At 36.0% G+C, this 21,629-nt stretch overlaps 1 protein-coding gene across 1 annotated transcript in view; it reads right to left on the bottom strand.

Moving 5' to 3' along the window:
• Positions 1–21,629, bottom strand: part of LOC114656143 (anion exchange protein 3) — a 313,389-nt gene that overhangs the window by 160,463 nt on the left and 131,297 nt on the right. Inside the window, 3 exon segments of the mRNA XM_028807571.2 lie at positions 145–395; positions 5,704–5,734; positions 5,736–5,858. Of these exon segments, the coding sequence (XP_028663404.2) occupies positions 145–395; positions 5,704–5,734; positions 5,736–5,858 (405 nt within the window).

The raw sequence follows: 21,629 nt of genomic DNA, 5'->3' as shown, positions 1-21,629 counted from the left end.
AAAGTGACAAAGGAAACTTACAACAATCTGAAATCCAATTCAGTATTATAACTACAGAGTAGTTAATCATTAATTCTAAGTGACAAATGAGACCATTAACCTATTTTTATATTAAATTGTCTGTTCTTCAGAATTCACATTTACCTTTGGTTTCTCTGTGAGTTCTGGGCTGGGATCAATCCCTCGACCCTGCCCATCTACCTCTGACTCTGCCTCCTCTTCATCTACTTCTTGGATGGTGGGTGTAACATCAGAGGGTGGAACTGAAGTCTTTTTTTTCTTCCGTTTCTTTTTCTTACGCCTGTCAAAGTGAAACATTCGCTTTCGAAATCTCAAGGTTGGAGGAAGATGGGTTGACAGGGGATGGTGGGTGTGATGAGAAGTGTGGCGATGATCTTTAAAAAAGAGAGGAGAAAATGAAGAATAATGTTTCCATTTAATAAGTGTAGTTGTATTTGTGCAAAGTGATCAAAATTACAGTATTTTACCTGCTATAATAAAAAGGCAAAATCAAGAAAATATCAAAAATGATAAAATGTAAACTGCTTGTATGTGAATGGGTTTTCCGCAGATATCACAAAGTCAATTAGAAATTACACAATTAGGCCGCCTTACCTTATTATAACACAAACATCTATTTAAGAAGATTTTTTTTCCCCAAATGTTTACTCCTTTTAGACCTTACCTCAGTACTCCTATTACCACAAACAGGATCTCTACTATGTGACCACAGAAATTACTGCCTCTTCATTGATATCACTACAGAAAGTTTTACTACTACTGAGATCAGTGATTCGAGACTTTAAATAAGCCATTGGGTAGACAAGGAAAAAACTTACTATGACACAGATGACCTACTTTTAGAACTCTGATCTAACCAAGAGTATTAAAAATTTTCTGGCAGAAAGAAATTCAGAATATGCACCAGTTACAAACGGAATGAGGCAGAGTCAGCTGGGAGTACTTGCAGAATAATGTTGCTTGCTACAAAACAGCTTTTGTTCAAATCTGAACCTTTAATATATATTATATATTATATATTATATATTATATATATATATATATATATATATATATATATATATATACACCTGTATTTACAAGAATATACATCAGATAGCAGATGAATGTATAAATGTTTTAAACAATGAAATTTAACCTAAACACTGCAGTACATCTGTCTCTGACGCATATGTCAGAATGCCGTGCAGCATTTAATACCATCATCCCCCATCAATAAGTATACAAGTTGCATTTGTCTTCTATCACAGTTCTCTATACTACCCCTGTCATATTTTAAGTGTATTGTGCACTATAGCCATGGAAGAACATTTAATTGTTTTTAAGATTTGAATAAGTGCAGAATGACAGTAAAAATTAACTTGAATATGAACTTGAAATAGTTGAATAATTGCTGTAATAAAATGGCTTAAGCTATCTAGATGTCAGCCATCATTTTGAATTAGATCTTGAAGTTTATTGCCAGGTCACAGTTGCTAGGAGTTATCTTGGTGTTACAGACACGGACAACAAAAAGTAAATCACAAACATCAGTACAAATTGTAATATATGATACTGTATAATTATCTGCACTACATACACCAGCAGCAAACAAACAGCAAACATTACTTTATAGCAGTTTCAGAGTTGTGAGTTTGAATCCTGAGCCAATTATCAATTTATATGGACTATACATGTTCTCCTTGAATCTGCACAGGTTTTTCTCCAGCTACTTTTACCTCCTACATCCTATATTAAGTTAACTGGCATTTCTAAACTAGCCCTGAGTGAATCTGAGTGTGGGTGTGCTCAAAAATGGACTGGCCCTGTCCAAAGCTCGTCCCAGCCTTGGGAGATGTGTTCTAACCCACTGAAATGCTTAACTGGATTAAGCTGTTTTGAATAATGGATGGATGGATACAAATAGTAACCAAAATATGAACTTTCAGTGTTTACATTTAACTTATTACATTCCGTAGGATTCAGAAATAATCTCTGTGACCATTATTTCTACTCTGCGTGGTTGGTATGCACAAAGACCTACCTGTTCAACCTCAAACTGCTATTCACTTTTTGATTGGGAAGTCTAAAGTCCTGCCATAATAGCATACATCAGCTTAAAGGGTATATCAGACTAATCCATGTAGACATATCAGTCTGCATTTTAGAAAAAAATATAGGCAATAAAGCTTTTTGAAAATAATTAAATGTTTTTTTTTGCCACCACAATAAAAGATATGGAAAATTCAGCTTGGTTTTGCCCGAACCACTCCAGTGTGTCATTGGCTGTATGTTTTCTGACTTTCTCCTATCCGAAGATAAAATGTCTTCCACTTTGATAATAATAATAATAATAATAATAATAATATAGAAGAAGAGAAAGACAGAATTTGGTTTAACTTTGATATTGTATGTTTTGTACTGATCAACAATAAAAATCTGAATTAAATACATTAAGATGGTCTCATTCTGCCACAGTGAAATGTTAAAAAGTCAAGAAGTGAATACTTATACTCTCTAACAGATCCTTTATCTACAGTATAGTTGTGTTAACTTTCAGCCATTAAATCCACTTTCATTTTTTGCCAACTAATCAATGCTTCATGCATTTCATTGCTGCAAAACAGCCAGAAATTGTGATGATCGATGACCAAACCATAAAGTTTGAATGCTAGAGGTTTTAGCTACACTAAAATAAGAATGTGATGAGGGTTGCTGAGATCCTATTTTTTATCTAGGTGTTCTTTACATTTAATGTAATCAATGCAAAGCCTTCTGCTCATAATCTATTCTTTTCCTTATGTACCCTTTCTTAGTTCATTGTATGTAATTAACTGGATTGAGAGCTGACATGTTCTAAGGTGGCTTTGACACATGACTTTCCTCTACCCAATCTCTTCTAGTGTCAGTAACAATATAGCCAAGGAAAGCCATATGCCAATTTCTCAAATTGTGAGTCTTCCAGCATCTAATAATCTTCATTTCAGTGCTGTTAAAATTGTGCAGTCCAATTACCATTATATAGTGTAACATTACTTTACAGGTTCATGGATCTTATAGGTCAGCACTGTTTTGCCTAACATTGTCACAATTTGTTTTTCTGTCCTTTGTTGCTCTGTTTTTCCAAAGTGAATATTAGTAAAATTTTTAACTGAAAATTAAAAAAATATTTTATCACCTAGGTTCCTTAATTAAATGAATATATCATTGTTTTAAGCTGTGTAAGATGCTAGGGGTTGCTGTTGCCCGTGTAAACGCAACAGACAGACACTCAGGGCACAGGTTAAAAGCACCAAGAAGTATTTTAATACTTTTTCTTCTTGAAACAATGCCCTAAGCACCACAGCCACAATTTAACAGGCAGATAACAAGCACAATTCTTTTCTAGTTTTCCTCCACACCTCCCAGCAAGCATTGTCCACCTCCTCCCGACTCTGGCTCGCTTGCTGGGTCTTCAGCAGTCGTTTAAATAAGTCCTTGACCCGGAAGTGCTTCTGTCCTTCCGTTCACATGACTTGCTAGCACTTCCAGGTCAGAAGGAGAACTCAACTTTTCTTCTGCACGGAAGTACATTTATGGGTGAGACGTGACTCCGCTGGTTCTTTTGCAGCATCCCCTGGTGGCACCCACGGTACCCAGCAGGGTTGTGGTATTAAACTACATGTCCGATAGTGCCCTGCGGGAATCCAGGGCACCGCTACAGTCCAGGGAAGCTGACATCTAGCGTCTTGGAGGAAGTAGTGTCCCAAAGAGTTTGCCTTCCCTCATCCTTCCACATTGTGGCAGTCCCGGCCGGGTTGAGGTGCCGGCCATCTATCACAGCTGCTAACATCACGATACTGAGATGTCTTGATGCATTTTCCAATGAGGTCTTCAAAAATTGCAACAGTTTGTATTCTGCTTTGAAAAGCACACAAACCTGGCTAACAGTGTACATTGATTGAAAACCCACCCCAGTTTGGAGCTAATTTCTGTCAGTTCATTTTCTCAAGTACTGATCGGCTGTTACCAGGGGTTAGGACACCACTAAGATGGTACAAGGTATCATACACTCCCACAACAAGGTTGCAAAAGAGGAAGGAAGAGGAATTTACTGTGGCAAGAACAGAGCAAATACATATACCAGTGTGGGGAGTTTATGTGCTACTAGAGGGCAGTAAACTTTGAATTTGTATTATATAATCTAATTGGACCGCCATTATAGAAGTGATCAAAAAAGTGAGGTTGGCTGCAAACATAGTAGAGGTTCCTGAACCTGTATGAAGTGAGAGAGAGACACACAGGGGCACTTGTAATTAAGTTCTCATGACCCAAGGGTGCAACACACTGCAGGGCCAGGTTGATTATGCAAGAAGCAAACATGGTAAGCACTGAAAACAGGCCAGTACTGTAATGCCTAGTCACTAAGGAAAGCAAACAGTTTTCACTTTAAAGCAAAGGGCACCTGAGTAGTAGCCTGAGTGTCATGTTATTTATACAGCTATCAATGGCTAAATGGTTCTGGGACAGTAGAGTTTTTTTGCAGGGAGTTTCAGCTTTAAGGTCATCTGGAAAAACCAACGATGCCACTTGCTCTAGTGGCTTTTTAGGCTAGGTTAAGAATGACCCCAGGAGAACACTTAAACATCAGTTTGGGTGCTGAGGAAGAAGAATAGTGTGAGGTGAATGCTCACTGAGGGAAGAGAAGTCTTATTAGTGAAAAAGAAACAAAGAGCGAGGAAGAGATGAAAGGAGAGAAATTAAGTGTTTGCTGTTATTTTATAGGTACAATATATAGTATGTGAGACCCCACCTGGAAGACAGGAAAAAAAAGTAATTTAGGAGGGCAGAAAGAGTCAGCATCAAGTCTACACATTCTCCACGTCTGCACAGATTTTCCTCTCGTTACTTTGGTTTTCTTACCACATTCGCAGACATGTCCAAGTTAGGATAACTGGTGATTGAACTTGTGAGAGTCATAGGAGGTCTCTACATGAATGGGCCCTGCAATGGACTGGTAATGCCTTACACCTAATGCTGTCTAAATAGGATCCAGCCCCCTGTAACCTTGAGTTGGATTAAGCAGGTTTGAGAATGAGATGAGATGAGCCATTGTACTTTGAAAATCTTACTGGAATAGGTTTATTTAAACAATGTACCACTTTTAAACGTTTGGCCTCCTTGGAATTATTCTGCATGCAGGGGGTTGCCAGAACATATTCAAAAATAAATTCTCACCCAACGATAAAGACTCATCTAATTTAGGGGCTAAGCTACCCAGTGTTAGTCACCTCATCAAAATCTGCCTGAAGAAGTGATTATCGAAATAAATAATTTATTAGCATTATAAAGAATTCATAAAGGTTGATTTACTGGAAATAATTTAACTTCAATTTTATAATTAAAATTTTCACAAAAAAGTATTGATGAAGTTCCTTTTTGTAATTTTGGATATGAGTGCACTTAAAGCACTTACTGTATTAATCTCCTTATCTAAAGCCATGAACTGACAATATTTTCTGTACCTATCCAGGTAATTCAGAAAAGAACAAATCTGCCTGCATCCTTGACTGATTTTCCTTATTTGCCAATCACTTTTGTATTCAGTTGGCCACATTTTTGTACAGGTAAAAGGGAAAAATCATTCTTCCTGATGTAAATTCATAATGCATTTGTGAGTATAGCAGACCATACAATAAATTAAGTATTAAATGCTGTACCTACACTCAAAGTCCTTCTCGTTGTAGTTGCGCCCCCATATTCTCAGCATTTCGGGAGGAGGATTCAGAAATAAGATCTCCAAATCTTTCCACAGACAAGGCTTTTTCCCAAACTTCTTCTTGCCCTTTTAGGGAGTCTTTATCGCCATCAGCAAGAACCTGGAGAACATAGCCAGGCAGACTTAATTACCACTCATTCATAATGTTAACTGTTGGAAAATGTAGGAAAATTTTAATATATAATTGATTAATAATGGATGTCAGCTACTCCCTTGAATTCATATATTTTATTAGCATCTGCAACACCTCAGATTTTTTATTGTAATATAGTATATTTTCCAGAATGTCTCCAATTAGGGGTGTACAGAAAATAGTGCTATGATAATACTATCCGATCAAATGGAAGACACACCACAAAAACAATAATCTCTTCTATCCTCCAGTACATCTGTATTTTTCTATTCTTTTGAGACATAACCAGTTTAATAAAACTGAGAAAGCACTAGTGGTATGCATATACAATATGTTAACCGGTTTGAAGTTAATAACTTAATTTTAATGATACAAATCTATAAACAAACTATTTAGCTAAGCTGTACTATATTAATGTCCTGTAAATTCTGCTATGACAGCTGACATACAGAATTTATAGTACCTGATTCAATGAGCTACATGCTGTTTCCGTGCATTTTATCACCCAGTACTCAGAAGCACAAAATGCTTTAAGTAACCTTTTAATCCCCAGAGTTGTAGAGTGAGTAACATTCTTGCCATGTGAAATTTACCATTAATTTAGACTATGCTTCCCCCTGTTGGTCTCCAATTCATAATACGTGTTGAAATAATGAAACATAACAAGTGAACATGTTAGACAAGTTTTGTATAAAAATGAGATCAATGCCTGCAAGTACAAAAGCCTTTTTGTAAGTATAATACCTTATGCAAAAATGAAATGAAAATATTTTACCATATATCTTTTACAACTTTATTCTTTTAACTAGCATTGCTAGCTTACTGTAGGAAATTTTCTAAGACAATGAGCTTTGATTATAGTGCCATACTTAAATCAAATGTATTAGGAGTACTATGTAACTAACTAAGTACTTTTCTTTATACAATATTTGTATTCTTTTTAACAAGGGGCTAATATTATTAGTTCACTGTACCTCCATACCCTTGAAAATACTATATACAATTGCCCATGAGTAAAACACTCCTGCCAAAGATCAGTTACTGCTTTTCCAAAAAAGTATCCTTGGGTTTTATTGAGATTTTGTTGATCGATCTATCTATCTATCTATCTATCTATATATCTATCTATCTATCTATCTATCTATCTATCTATCTATCTATCTATCTATCTATCTATCTATCTATCTATCTATCTAAAAGAAAAGGTAAAAAGAGATAAAATATTGTGAACTATAAACAGTATCAACTCCCTCTCTGTTATGGCAAGAGGGAACCCTTTAACTGAACTGTGTTAGTGTTAAACTTACCAAAGGATGCCATGAGTCCTGGCCTGTCTTGGACCCAAGGACCCACTTCATTGTATACTTCTCTCACTGTCCCTTTTTTTTTTTTTTTTTACCAGTGAAGCAACACTTAAATTCACAACCTCAACACTTGGCACCTGGACTTGAGCTTTACAGTATGCTTGCTAACCACGTCTTACTTGAGCTTTGCCAAACATTCTTAATTCAGCTTCACAACTCACTTTCCATGCCACGTATCATCTAAATCTCCTTTTCCTATCCAGGACACCTCCCCTTCTTTACTCATCTATCCACCCTATTGGTTGGTGCTGCTTTTGTGTGCCCCACCCATCACTTCTTCTAGCGACCTTTATTTGCATGAAGTACTATTTTTCATACAGTTTTAGTGCTGTGCCATAAATTTGTAAACCTCAGAATGATAACCTACTCACTACTGCATTATTATCAACATATATATATAAAAAAAAAAAAAAAACATGGGTCAGGTGTTTTTCTTTTTTCTATAAAGTCACCAAATTTCAATCAAACCAGGCAAAGCATTTCTTTGGGATGCTTAGTTTTTGTATTATAGGGGTTGTTTTTACCCCCTAAATATTGATATATCAAAATGTCCATACCTACTGCCTTAAATGTACAATCTTACCAAACTTCAGCTTTTTACCTACACAGAAAAGAGTGTTTTTGTTCATGAGTGAGTAGGTGGGCGAGTGAATCAGTCAGCCAATTTTGTATTTTATATATACAGATTTTTGAACACTACTCTTTATTTAAAATAAGCTCTGTCATTTGTAACCGACCTAAGTAACAGATAATGCTTCCAGGATCTGCAATCTAATCTAATTTATCAAGTTTTCATTTCTCTATAATTTTCGGGGCACATCAAATAGTAACAGAGCTTAATGGTAGAACACCCCCTTATAAGTATCCCTTTGCACCAATAAAAACAACAAAGATGCAAAAAGATAACACACATTATGCCTTTACAAAAAATGAACTGCAGGGGAATGGACACTATCAACAATAAAGTACAAATAAACTAAGCCATAAAGCAAGATCTGTACCTTCTCTTAGCCCAGCTACAGTATGTAAGATTGATTCCCTGCCTATCAGTTGAAGTGGTTCCTCCATTTGTTCACCGAGTTGCACCTGTTATATTACCTCTAGGGTTTGATCCTTGACTTGCGCTAATTTTCTATTTTGTCATTTCTATTAATTGTGAAGTGTTATTTTTCATACGTTTATTGTTTTTATATAATTTAATTATTTTGGTTATGTTTATTATTTAAAGTTTATGTATTGTGTATATGTGTTTAAATAATGCATTTCTTGTTTCCTGTGGATTGAACCCCAAGAGGCAGGAGCACCATTATATCTCTTTTAAAAGGACTGCCTTCAGCCTGTATATTTCAGGCCAGGAACTCAGAGGTTTATTCTGTTATAAAATGCACCACATAAAAAGGTTAAAATAGGGTGCAGGCATCAAAATATCCACAACCAGACCAGCACTGCCCAGGTCAGCAACCATCGTTATTGTCACAGGTACAGTGTAAAGTGAAATTCTGTCATCTGCTAATCCACATGCAACACATTATCACTCTCTTGGACTGCGATTTAGTAAGCAGAAGTATCTTACCTCACAATTTTATTTTTTCTTACTTAAAAACCTCAGCAGAAAATTTACAACAACATCTACCTTTAAGACTGATAAATGGGGTAATTTTATAAATATATGTTACAGAGCAATTTTTTTAGTTTGGACAGAATAACAATATGGAGAGTACAAGTTGGCACTCATCCTGTATATTACCATCAAGTATGGTGAAGTATATTTCATCTAATGCGAGAAAAAAAAAAGGTTTTTGGTTGTTCCATCCATTGCAAGAAAAGTTCATTGGAATTCATTCTGACATACTGAACTTTATTCTATACAAGAAAGTTTTAGTTAGTTGTTTCTACCCTACATTCTGCACAGTACATCCAGGGTTCTTCTGTTTAAGGCAATTTGGTGACCATGTTAACTGCAGTTCAATTTCTGCACAATGGTTGAGTGAGATTCCAGAAAACACAAATACTGTAACTGGGAAATCACAAAGCAACACATCTTGAGGTAAGGTTAGAGACACTAATGCTAAACACTGAAAACATTGTACACAAAGACCGGCCTGTCTTCCAAACATATCCCCTAATTACTGCAAGGGCTACTGTGAACAGTATTTGCTATTTCTATTGTACAGAATATTGACTGCAATCCTATGAAGAAGGGCATACCTAGCCAGTACAATAAGGCATATATGACCTTTACACATCTTACTGGTACAGCACATATCATTAAAATATATTTTAAAAAGTATTCTGTTGTTTTCTGGTACATTGATTTTTTTAATCTTCACATACCAACTAGCTACTGTAACCAGGCAAGAAATTGAGCCTGAATGTTTCACTGGTAACATGCCAACCTAAATAGTATTCAAACTATGGAATATGTTCCCTGTTGCAATATTTGGAAACGTCTATACTGTATTGATAATGCATTTTTGTCTTTTGAACAAATAAGCTCCAAACTTAATCTTTCAGCTTCACACTTTTTTTTCCAATACAAATTAATAAAAGCAACTGACCCAACTTCCAGCAACTTTCTGCTATATCTATGCCTGAGATAATACTGCCTATTGTGGATGAAAATTCAGATAGCACCTCCATATAATATTTTCAAGGAATTTAATTTTACTGATCTTAGGTAACAAAGGAAAAGGGACCCTTCCATTAAAATTTCAGAAGAGGAATGCATTTTATAAAATACATTCTCTACACTGAAAGCACGCCATACTTCAACTTCAAAAAAATGCTTACATCTATCACAAGCATCTTGTCCAAAACCATCCAAAATGATACCCAGAGAAAGATTCAACCTATGTGTGATTTCATTGAACATCTACTTTGCTGAGTCACATGTTTTGAGAATATTCTACACTGAAACCATTTTGGTAATACCACATAGGTTAAAAGTGTGCTGTGAAAAATTGGTTGTAACATCCAATACCACACTAGTTGCACAAAGACTTATTTTGTTCAGCTGTAAGAATCCCAATCCAACTTGTGCCGCACAGTGGGAAAGAAATACCATATGCTATCTCAAACTTGAAGAAATCTAATCAAATACATTTAGAGAAAATTGCTTTGTGTGGGAGCTAAATGCTGGGCACTTTTTTTGGGATTGTTTTCAAAATGTACAATACTATTGTACTTGCCATGCTACTCTCATTTGTTTATTGCATAGTGTTACAATGTTTTGTTTTCATATAATAGAAACTTTATGCTCTATACAAAAAATCAAAAAATTTTGAAATTGTAGATATTGAAGAGATATAGGGATTTAAACAGCTTAAAGCAAATAAACAGCTAAGACCGAACATTTACTAAAGCAGTACTTAAACTGGATTCAGACAGTATTCTGAGCCCTTTGCTTTTTGCACACTTTGTTGTGTTATATGTTAATTTTAAGCAGATAAATTTGCCTTTTTGTCTATCAATCTACACTCAATAGCCTATAATGACAAAGAGAAAATATTTTTTCAGAAACGTTTGCAAATTTATTAAAAATCAAAAACTGAAATCTCTCATTCATGTAAGTATTCAGCCCCTGAATTTGGTACTTTGTAGAAGCCCCTTTGGCAGCCTTGACAGCTTCAAGTCTCTACAAGGTTTGCACACCTGGATTTGGGCAGTTAATCCCATTCTTCCTGACAGATCCTCTCATGCTCTGTTAGATTAGATAGGTTGTACCTGTAAATTGCTGTCTTCAGGTCTTTCAACAGTTGTTTTATGGGATTTAAGTCTGGGCTTTGGCTGGGCTAACCAAGAACAGTCAGAGATTTGTCCTGAAGGCAATCCAGCATTTCCTTGGCTGTATGCTTTAGGTCTCTGAAAGAAGAATCGTCACCCCATTCTGAAGTTGAGTACACTCTGGAGCTGGTTCTCCTTAATGGCCTCTCTGCATTTTGCTGCATTCATCTTTCCCTGAATTCTGGCAGGTCTCTCTGTCACTGCCACTGAGGAGCAGACCCACAGCATGATGCTGCCACCACCATGCTTCATTGTAGAGATGGTATTAGGCAGGTGATGAGCAGTGCCTGGTCTTCATCAGATATAGTGTTTGAAATTCTGCCCAAAGAGTTTATTTTTTGTCTAATCCGAGAAGAGAATCATTTTCCTCATACTCAGTCTTAAACTGTTTTCACTCATGAGAGACTTCAGTCTTGCCTCTCTGTAATAAACACCTCATTGATGCAGTGCTGCTGAAATGGTTGTCCTTCCAATAGGTTCTCCCATCTCAGCACAGGACTTCTGAAGGTCTGCTAGAGTGACCACTGGATTCTTGCTTACCTCCCTGACCAAGGCCCTTCTTGACTGGTTACTCAGTTTGGCTGGACGGCCAACTCTAGGAAGAGTTCTGGTGATTCAAAACATCTTATATTTCATAATTATTAAGGCCACTGTGAACACTAAAACCTTTACAAATGGTTTTACAATTTTGCCCTGGTCTACAGTGTGCTTCACTTCATTTTATCGTGGAGATCTACAGAGATTGTCTTGGAATTGATGGTTTGCTTTCTGCCCTGACATGAAGTGTGAATTGTGAGAACATATATACACATGTGTGTGCCTTTCTACACAATGTTCATTTCATTTTTGCCACAGGTAGACACCAATAAAGTTGTGGACACATTTTAAGGTTAATTAAAGTAAACAGGATGCACCTAACCACAATTTGGAGTGTCAGAACAAAGACCTTGTATACTTATATGAATAAGGAAATGGCAAATGAATCATTTTAAAATTAAACCTACAATACAATAAAAGAGTGCAGAAAGTGAAAGGCTCTAAATACTACCTGAATCCAATGTATATAAACCAATAAAGTATTTTTTTCAAATATTACTAAATTCCAGGGGATTTCTAAAGGAGCCACAGGGTATTTTTACTTCTTAAATGTAATTGAGATAAAAATATGACTAACAAATTAGGTAAACTAGTAGATGACACAAAACTACATGATTTAGCAGCGGTAATATTACTTGACTTGTACATGGACAGCATTCAGATTTCAGAAGATATGTAGCCTTTTAAGTTAAATGTAAATGAATGTTAAGATAGTTAAAATATATAACTGCAAGGATATGAACAACATTAAACACAGAACTTCTTAAATGGTCTTTTATGGGGCAAGAACACACAGAATGAAACAGAGTATTGTAGATCTAGTCAAGGCTGGCAAAATGAGAGGTAGACAACATGATGAGAACTATGTGAGTACTCTAACCTGTGGGGCAACAGCACTGTCCATTGTAGCAAAATTGCATCATTCAACTAAGTTACATTTGAATAGAACATATTAAAGTGAACACTACTTCATTGTGTATTGTAAGGTAAATAATGAAGCTAAAATGAAACACGGTAAAACTCTTTACAGGTACAAGCATATTCTTAAAGCACAAAATGAATCAAAGTCGGTTAATTACAATTAAGGCATGTATGTTCCACTCGCAGCCGTAGTTGATTACTAAGGAATAAAGTTTCTGGCAGGAAAACTTGTAGCCACTGCACCCCTCCAAGATCTGTGATTGATAACTCTGATGTAAAGAAACTCACTCTCAAGAAAGGTGAGTGACCAAGCAAAAAAACACCTTACAGAAACTGGTTAGACATTTAATCAAAAAGCAATAGCAGTGAAAGGGAAGAGAATGTTTTGACTAGGTAATTGACCTTGTCATTGGTATAAATATTTGTTTAAGACCAACATCACAAGGTATAAGAAACAAAGTTCAATAAACACCACTAAATAGCATCAGTGCTTGATAAAACGTAAACTGAATATGAGAACTCCAGATGGCTTTCTAATAAAACATACAGTGCTGCCTGTTAGAGGCAACAGACAAAATTAATACAGTATAATCTTTATAAGAGTGCTTAATGGGTGACTATCCTGCCATTTAAGAAATTAGCACCCACCCCTACATTAATAGTTGTTACTTGTGTAATATTACTACAACTTTATGGTTTCACATTAAGCGATTCCATAATCCATAATATGAAGTATATATCATGCAAAGATGACTCACTCACTCACTCACTCACCCACAAAAACCCCACCTTCTGTTTAGTTAAAAAGCTGAAATTTCACAGGATGGTATATCTAGGACACTAAGTATCTGCTAAGAAAGGACATTTTCATATATCAATATTTAGGAATAAACACCACCCAACAATAGAAAAACTAAACACCCCAACATCTCAAAAAGGCTTTGATTGAAATTTGGCAACATTATAGAAAAAGAAAATGAACAGCCTCCTGCTTTTTTTTATTTATCAATATTTGTCAATAATAATACTCTATCGAGTGTATTATGCTAACTTGCTGTGCAGCACTGAAAGAAGCCCAAAGAGAAAGAGGGGCAGCCACTCAGTGGCCTGTTTGCAGTGTGTATGCAAATGAAGGTCTCTGGAAGAACTAGTGAGTGGTGTTAAGGAACTGACCAATAGCTTGGACTGAAAAATGAAGAAGGGGAGGTGTCTATGACAGGAAAAAGACATGGAATTGGCATGTACGGTGCAGGAAGAGCTGTGAAGTGGATGGAAAGAGGAAAGTTCTGCTAAAAAAATGATTTTCATACACAACACCTCTTTCAAGTTTTATAAAGGGTTTGATCAATTACAGTGCAATCCCATTTGATTGATAGCTTGCCAATTCCACACCATATAGTATGTGTAAAAGCGGATTGGAATTGTTTATTTTATTATCTACTATTGTGTAAATACTCTACGAATGTATAGTATTAGGTTTGGAAATCCAGCATCAAATTGTCCAGTTTGTAGTGAGACAGTGAAAGAGAAAACAAGTTTTTTCATATAACACAAATGGTGACAAATACGATTGTTCTGTATATGAATGATGTGCAAACTCCCTCAACCTACAATGCCACTTATTGTTAGCTGCATCAAAACTTTTTATAAGTGTATTTGAGGTTTATCGAAATGCTGTAATATTGCTACATTTGGGGTAAATAGTCAGCCAGTTAAAAGATTGGGCTTCAGAAGAGCTTTATGTGGAGGTCATTTTGATGTTTACAAACCAATTACTACTATTCAAGCTCAAAATTGTTTACACCAAACATTGTAGTTAGTTATATTCTCTTGATTTCCTAATGTGACCAAATTATCTCAAAACTGCCCTAATAAAACAGGAAAACATAAGTGCTGTACTATATATACAGACAACATTAGAAAAATCAGTTTAAAAAATCTGCAGCTAAATATGTACAAAAGATCCGGACAGCAAAAGAGATGCAGCTGCTAAATATGCACAAAAAATACTAATGTGATCAGTTTTGCGACTGCTAAATACATGCATAAACATGCAGAAGCTTATAGAGCTGCTGTTTCTAAATATATACAAAACATTTTGATATGGACAGATAAACTTTTGCTTGACATGCAAATCAAAAGATATTTTCCATGGCTCAAAAATTGCAATGATGGGCTTATTTATAATTTACACATTGATTATGACTCCAATACAGAAATTCTTAAATGGTCCATGAATGTTAAATGTCCATCTTGATGTGCATTGAAATTGACTGATTAACCATCTGAAATGTGTTGCAAAAAGTAGAAAAATCAAATTAGCACCTTTTGAAGACTTAACCAGAGCCTATTAAAAGTTTAGTATTTGGTTTACACCCGGACTCGGAACATTTTCTCAGGACAAAACAAAAAATATTATAGTGTGTTTCAATTGGCATCATTTGAGCATAAAGAAGAATTGGAGGGAATTTCATGCCAAATTTTAAAATTATTTAAAATTATTCAACTTATAAGCTGACAATTTATTACCTATACCACTGAACCCAGGAAATCCTAGCTGCAAAAAAAAAACCAAAATGAAAATGAGACAGCATTTCATTAAATGGGACGTAAAGTATACATGAAGCCCTCTAGATCACCTTCCCCGGCAGAGGGATTTTTTTTTTTGTATTCTTCCATCTACAAACTTGCTGTGAAGACTGAATGGACCTGGAGGCATAGACCCACTCAGTTTTATTGTTTTATTCTCTTTGTCTTTCCACTTGGTCACTCTGCTGTCTGAATTATTCTGACATTTTTGCGGCTCCAAGGCTCTTTTTGGTTAATATTTTGCTATCTGTGTGTTTCTCTCTTTCATGGCTTTAGCCTGGGAGAAAGCTTTGACTTTGTCCTTTTTGAAATCATCTGAATAAGGTCTGAGCTTTTCTTTTATTTGATCATTAAGGCACCTGACCTCAGGGACCTCATCCACCAGACTAGTAGTAATCTGCACATTTTGCACAAACTGAATTCAGTCTGTAATACAATTCAACAATGATTACTGGTTACCTGACCTGCATAGGCAAGTTTCTTGCTACCTTGCTCTTGTGTCCATCCTTTACTGGAGTGCTCTAGACTCCCCCTTAAGTTCTTGTCTATATATGAGTGAGTTAGACATTTCTGCTTCTTCACCTAAGAAGGTTTTTATGAGATGATTGAATGAAACCATGTGACACTATAGGGCTACACAGGTGGCACAATAGCAAATGACTTCCACTGTCCCTAAAATAATTCCTAAGTCATGATAAAAGAGATGCCAGAATAGTGGACAATAGTACGTTATGACATAAATTGGCATTACTCTTGCATATGATATTGCTAACAATGGTGATATTGTTCATTGGCACTGTAAGAGAGTAAGCAGCTGCCACAATCTTTATATATAATATGCCACCGTGGCTGTTCGTTTGTCTGTCCACGATTTTAAATCACCTGTAGCTTGCAAACCATTTGACCTATTGACCTTAAATTTGGTACACATATACTATGTGATGTCTACTGTTCGCTTTCAGGGTGATGATTTTTATTCCTCTTTTTAATTTAATTTTATTTTATTGCAGAATGAGGTCTCGGCAGTGGCCAGCAGGGCGGCAGTGCAGTGCATTCGTACTGGCACCGTTCTCATTCCCTACCACTTTCACCGTCTATTCCCCTACCTTTTCATATCTTAAATCATTCTTGAGGCAGGTTGAATTGAAAAGTTAAAGTAATTGCAACACAAACATTGACTTAATCAGTTTTTAGATGCCAATGAAATAACAGAAGAAGTGCTCAGGAAGCAGCAAGCGCATCAACCGCTGAGCAAATGAATGCTAAACGTACAGAGAAAGAGTCTGAAAACTATATAAGTCAAGTGTATTCACTGCAAGTTATCGTGCTGTCCGCTGTTACTGGTATGACATAATTGAATATAGGGTGAAATTTAGGATGGTCAAGCAGACAAACAACTGAGACTGAAATGAAACAGCAAGTGACTTAGTTGCTTCGGTATGCCTGCCCATCTATCACTCAGTGTTAATGAATGAGGGTTTTGTACTGCAATTAACCACCCTGGTGGACTAGATGGATTAAGTAACAGAACAACTGTCAGCCTTTTTGCAACCAAACAATATACATTTAATGAGCATCTTTTGGTTGTGAATCATTTTAGTATAATGATCTTCTGAGAAGTCAAATGCCTACATTTCTAACTGTGTGCCTTCTTACAGTGGTACATCATATAGTATTCAGTTTAAGTAATATTTTGAAAAAATAAACTTAATATTTATTTATTTATAAGACTCTTTTACTATTTCATAGAAAACACAAAGCAAGGCCTCTTTTAAAAACTCAACTGTAGCTTTTACATTTTTGTTTGGAAGATGATACAAAATACACAACATGTGTCATTCCTTACCTAAGCTCTTACACATGACCAAAAGCCTTTAAAGATAATGTAAAACTTCAATGGGTGGTTTAAGAATTTATACTTTGTATTTTGTGAAAAATGACTTGAGTGTAAAATACATGCAATTTATAGGTAACACTAGGGAATGATTTGGGAGCTGCACTAACACTTAGCAGTTTGTTTGTTTTCCTCTTGGCTGTAAAGAAAATGACCCAGAAGAGCTTCTCTGATTTGTCTCCAAGACCCATAGTCCTGAAGACACTGCTGTCAGCTGTCACTTAGGACCAGCAACTAAAGAAAGCACACCTTTGTTATTGTTTCAGGACCTTTGATAACAGTGTCAAACTGCACAATTTAATTTGCCTTTGTTTTACGACTTTTGCCATTCATTTTCTTTGGGAACACCAACCCTTTGAATGTGTTGTTTTTCCTTTTTCACATTATAAGACATATATATTTAGAAATATATATACTTGTGTGTATATATTTTATTTATACTCATATATGTGCAAATATATTGTGACACGTGTGCGTTTGGGAGGTAACTTAAGAGGTCTGGTGATGGTAATTACCCGTCTGAAGTAGGGGTTGGCACTGACTAATGGCCACTCCACTGCTAATGTCAATTCTGTTGTCCACCCACATGGACCCGTCCCTTCCTGCAGACAGCCATTATAAATTGTAGACCGGACAATGCAAATCAGTTCTGTAGTGGACTCACATCTGAAAAGATGTCTTGTATATCTTTGTTTAAAGATTTATTCTTTTTTTGTTTTATATTATATGGGCCCACAGTTGTGCCCTAAACCTGTTTCTGTGTTCAGTCTTCTACCTTATTACAATTTAAATATATATATATATATATATATATATATATATATATATATATATATATATATATATACACAAACACATATATATATATATATATATTCATGGCATTCGTAGTCTGTGTCACAATCTGATTGTATGGGTGGTTACCTACCAGGTAACGCTTGTGGTTGGCCAGCAAGTCTGCTAACATCCGCCACGGTGCCCTCAGTTGTGAGAAGCAGATCATAGAATGGTTGAAATAGTTTACTGTCAAATAATGCAAAGAGTACACGACACGTGTTTCGCCCTAATTCTGGGCTCATCAGGCGTACACACTCTACTGCACTCCCTCTCGGGAATCGAACCTCGGACGTCAGCGCCAGAGGCGAAGCCCCTAACGTTGCGCCACGGCATGTGGTTCGTTTTTTTGACAGCTTGTAGATCGGGGTAATTACATTCACGGCATTCGTAGTCTGTGTCACAATCTGATTGTATGGGTGGTTACCTACCAGGTAACGCTTGTGGTTGGCCAGCAAGTCTGCTAACATCCGCCACGGTGCCCTCAGTTGTGAGAAGCAGATCATAGAATGGTTGAAATAGTTTACTGTCAAATAATGCAAAGAGTACGAATGCCGTGAATGTAATTACCCCGATCTACATGCTGTCAAATAAACGAACCACACGCCATGGCGCAACGTTAGGGGCTTCGCCTCTGGCGCTTATGTCAGAGGTTTGATTCCCGAGAGGGAGTGCAGTAGAGTGTGTACGCCTGATGAGCCCAGAATTAGGGCGAAACACGTGTCGCATACTCTTTGCATTATTTGACAGTAAACTATTTCAACCATATATATATATGTATACACACACACACACACACACACAGACACACACAAAGAGTGAAAGGTTGGATGATAGAGGCATTCTTGATCTGTTTATGACCCCAGAATGAATGCCAAGGAGGCCAAAGTACACAAAAAGTATTTTATTAACAAAATATTGAAAAGAAGGGATAACTCAAGGAAGTACAAAGTATCAAACAAACTGACAAAAACAAAACCCTAGTTGCCGCACAAGCATGGCTGGATATACCATCATGGTGACTTGGGTGCACACCCTGGGGCCGTTCTCGCAAAGCGGCCTCAGCATATGTGAGAAAAAATGCCTAATAACAGGAAAACTCCCCATTTCTGCCTATACAACACTCAGCAATCCAATATCCAAAACACACCCCAATCCCATTTTCATTAAAAACCTATTCAATCACACCTAAATTAAGAACTTTCAAAAAAGAAATATGAGTCATGGTTGGTTTATATGGGTGAGGCAAGATCTGAGTAGATGACTATACGTCACATTAAGGAGATTGTACTTGGATGGTCATTCAAAATGTGAACCCAGTGCTGCAACAAAAAGAAAAGAAAAAGAAAAACAGACACAAAAGATGCTGTTTTAATGAAAACTATACTTACATTTTCAAAAAATCAGCGAAAATTATGATTTTCACTAGCACTTTGAAAAACCCATGAATACTGCAGTTGAGACTGAACTTATAGATAGTCAGATCAGGAAAAAGTAAATATCACTTCTGGCGGCAACTTGCAGTCTGATTTTGCAATGTCCCATAACACCAACACAGATGTGGATGACAACAAAGCCACTGTTGGAGATATAATACATAAAACAACACACCAACCAAACAGCAACAAAACCTGAATGCACCACCATTTATTTTATTTGGTGCCAATATGCAAAGTGGCATAGACCTTTTTCAAATTCTAGATGTTCGTTAATTGCACTATCAAAAGAAAGTTGATTTACCACAGATGTCATGTTGTTCTCATCAGTTTGTTACATTCATTAAAATACACAAAATAACAAAAGTGAAGGTTAAGTTAATTCCAATAAAAAGTTTGAGATTTTTTTCTATTTCAATTCCTGTTATTTTTGACATATGTGATGTTCATAATGTGTGAGTTCATGCGTGTGCGAAGTGGGGTAGTGAGGAGCCTGGCCTACTAGGTCTAGTTAAGGCAAGGTTCTGTCTGTTCATCAAGGAGATTTAAACACCTTTCCAAAAAAAAATCAAAACCTTCCTTAATCCCATCTTCCTACCTTTCTCAACCAAACCTAGCCTCTGTTTCATAACCTATCTTCAAGTTAAATTATTAAAGGGCCAAAAGGGGCATTTTTAGGCATGGTCAGGAAGCATTTTGAGGACTATCCCAGGCATAATTTCCAATGTTAGGAATAAGCTCTTTGGAACTACTCCGGGCCATCCTCCTAACATTACTTCTGATGTCCCCAGATGTTCCTTCCACTACAGAATCCAGCTCTTTTCTGAAGAGTCAGGCATCTCCCAGGTCGCCTGCCCATTCTTATGGTCACATATACAATTGAGGGTCTCCCAGTTGTTTCCTTATATTTCTAGCATTCCCCATTGTCTCTGTACTGTACAGCTATCTCAGGAATACATTACTTCAAGAAGAAAACAGATTGATTTCTTGTCTTTCAAATGTTTGCAGCTCATAATTAGCATATGTCATGAAGGGGGAGAGGAAGCTTAAGAATATGTACAGTTTTAGGCTAAGCATGACCAGAAAATTACATTGTGCAAGTCAGTGAGCTCTGTAACATCATAATTCTTTTTCTTTTAGTTTTATTTGAGTTTCCTGAGAACCTTCCTGACTGTTTTGTTATTTTATAAGCGAAAACACAACAAAGTTAGATTGATCTGATTTGTTGTTTCTTTCATTTACATCAATTATATATTTAAAACTTGACCAAAGTGGGCAACTCTGTGGGGTGTCAGTGTATGGCAGGCCAGTGGTACAATATTAGCTAGAACCATATGAGGGGCATCTGGTCTTATATAATGACCCACAACCTAAGTCAGGCAGAGGTAACCCTGGTCTGACCAGGTCGGGTGCATTAAAAGGTTAGCTGTATTAGCTGTGTTAAAAATATGCCTGGTCATTTGGAGTCTACAGATAGCACAGGCTGATTGAAAACATCAGCAAAATACAACCTCTTAGACCCCTTTACTTAAGTTGCGCTTTGGACAAAGGTTACTGAAATGTGTCAAAATGCATGTGACAGATTATGGTTTAAATAAATTCTTTGCAGACATTCAATGAAAAAAATGCAATAAATGAAAAAAATGTCTCACAAAAGTTAATGCACGTATATGAAGGTAAATTTAAAAACTGTCAACATTTTTACAAATTTGTCTTATGCATCCTTTCCTTCTCATGTATAAGTAGTTGACCCAAAATAAATTAACCAAACAGAGTGATTACGATGAAATTGCATTTTAAACTTTTAATTTTTCTGTATATTTTGTGAAATTTCTAGCCTCAATAGGTCTTTAATCTTTAAGTCTAATGTTGTCAAAGCAAGTAATTACTACAAAACAGAGATATTTAAAGGATCATCAGTTTTATTAATGGTTTATTTTATTAGAGAGATAAACATTTTGATATGCACAAAATAAAATGAAGTGCTATGCTAGCAATATAAAAGATAAATCAATCGATCAATAATAAAATTGAAATAATAATAATCTGTAATATTGGTTCCAATTCAACACACAGCTCCAAAAGGACAGTTCTAAGAAGTCTAAATCACCTTATAAGCAGTCATGATCATAAAGCCAAAAATTGCAATCCCTGAATTTGTTCCTTACATAGAAATGATGAAATCCTTCAAAAGTGTGAATGCTACTATTGTCAATTATGTTGTACAACATATGGCACACCGTTTTTACAGGCAAAACAGATAAGCTCCACACTAACACATTTAACATTAAATGATATTACCAACAATGAAAACAGCTAT

This window comes from Erpetoichthys calabaricus, chromosome 8 (genome assembly GCF_900747795.2).
Source record: "Erpetoichthys calabaricus chromosome 8, fErpCal1.3, whole genome shotgun sequence".
NCBI lineage: Eukaryota > Metazoa > Chordata > Cladistia > Polypteriformes > Polypteridae > Erpetoichthys > Erpetoichthys calabaricus.
Note: the sequence above shows the minus strand (reverse complement) of the source record. Positions and strands in the feature narration are given on the sequence as shown.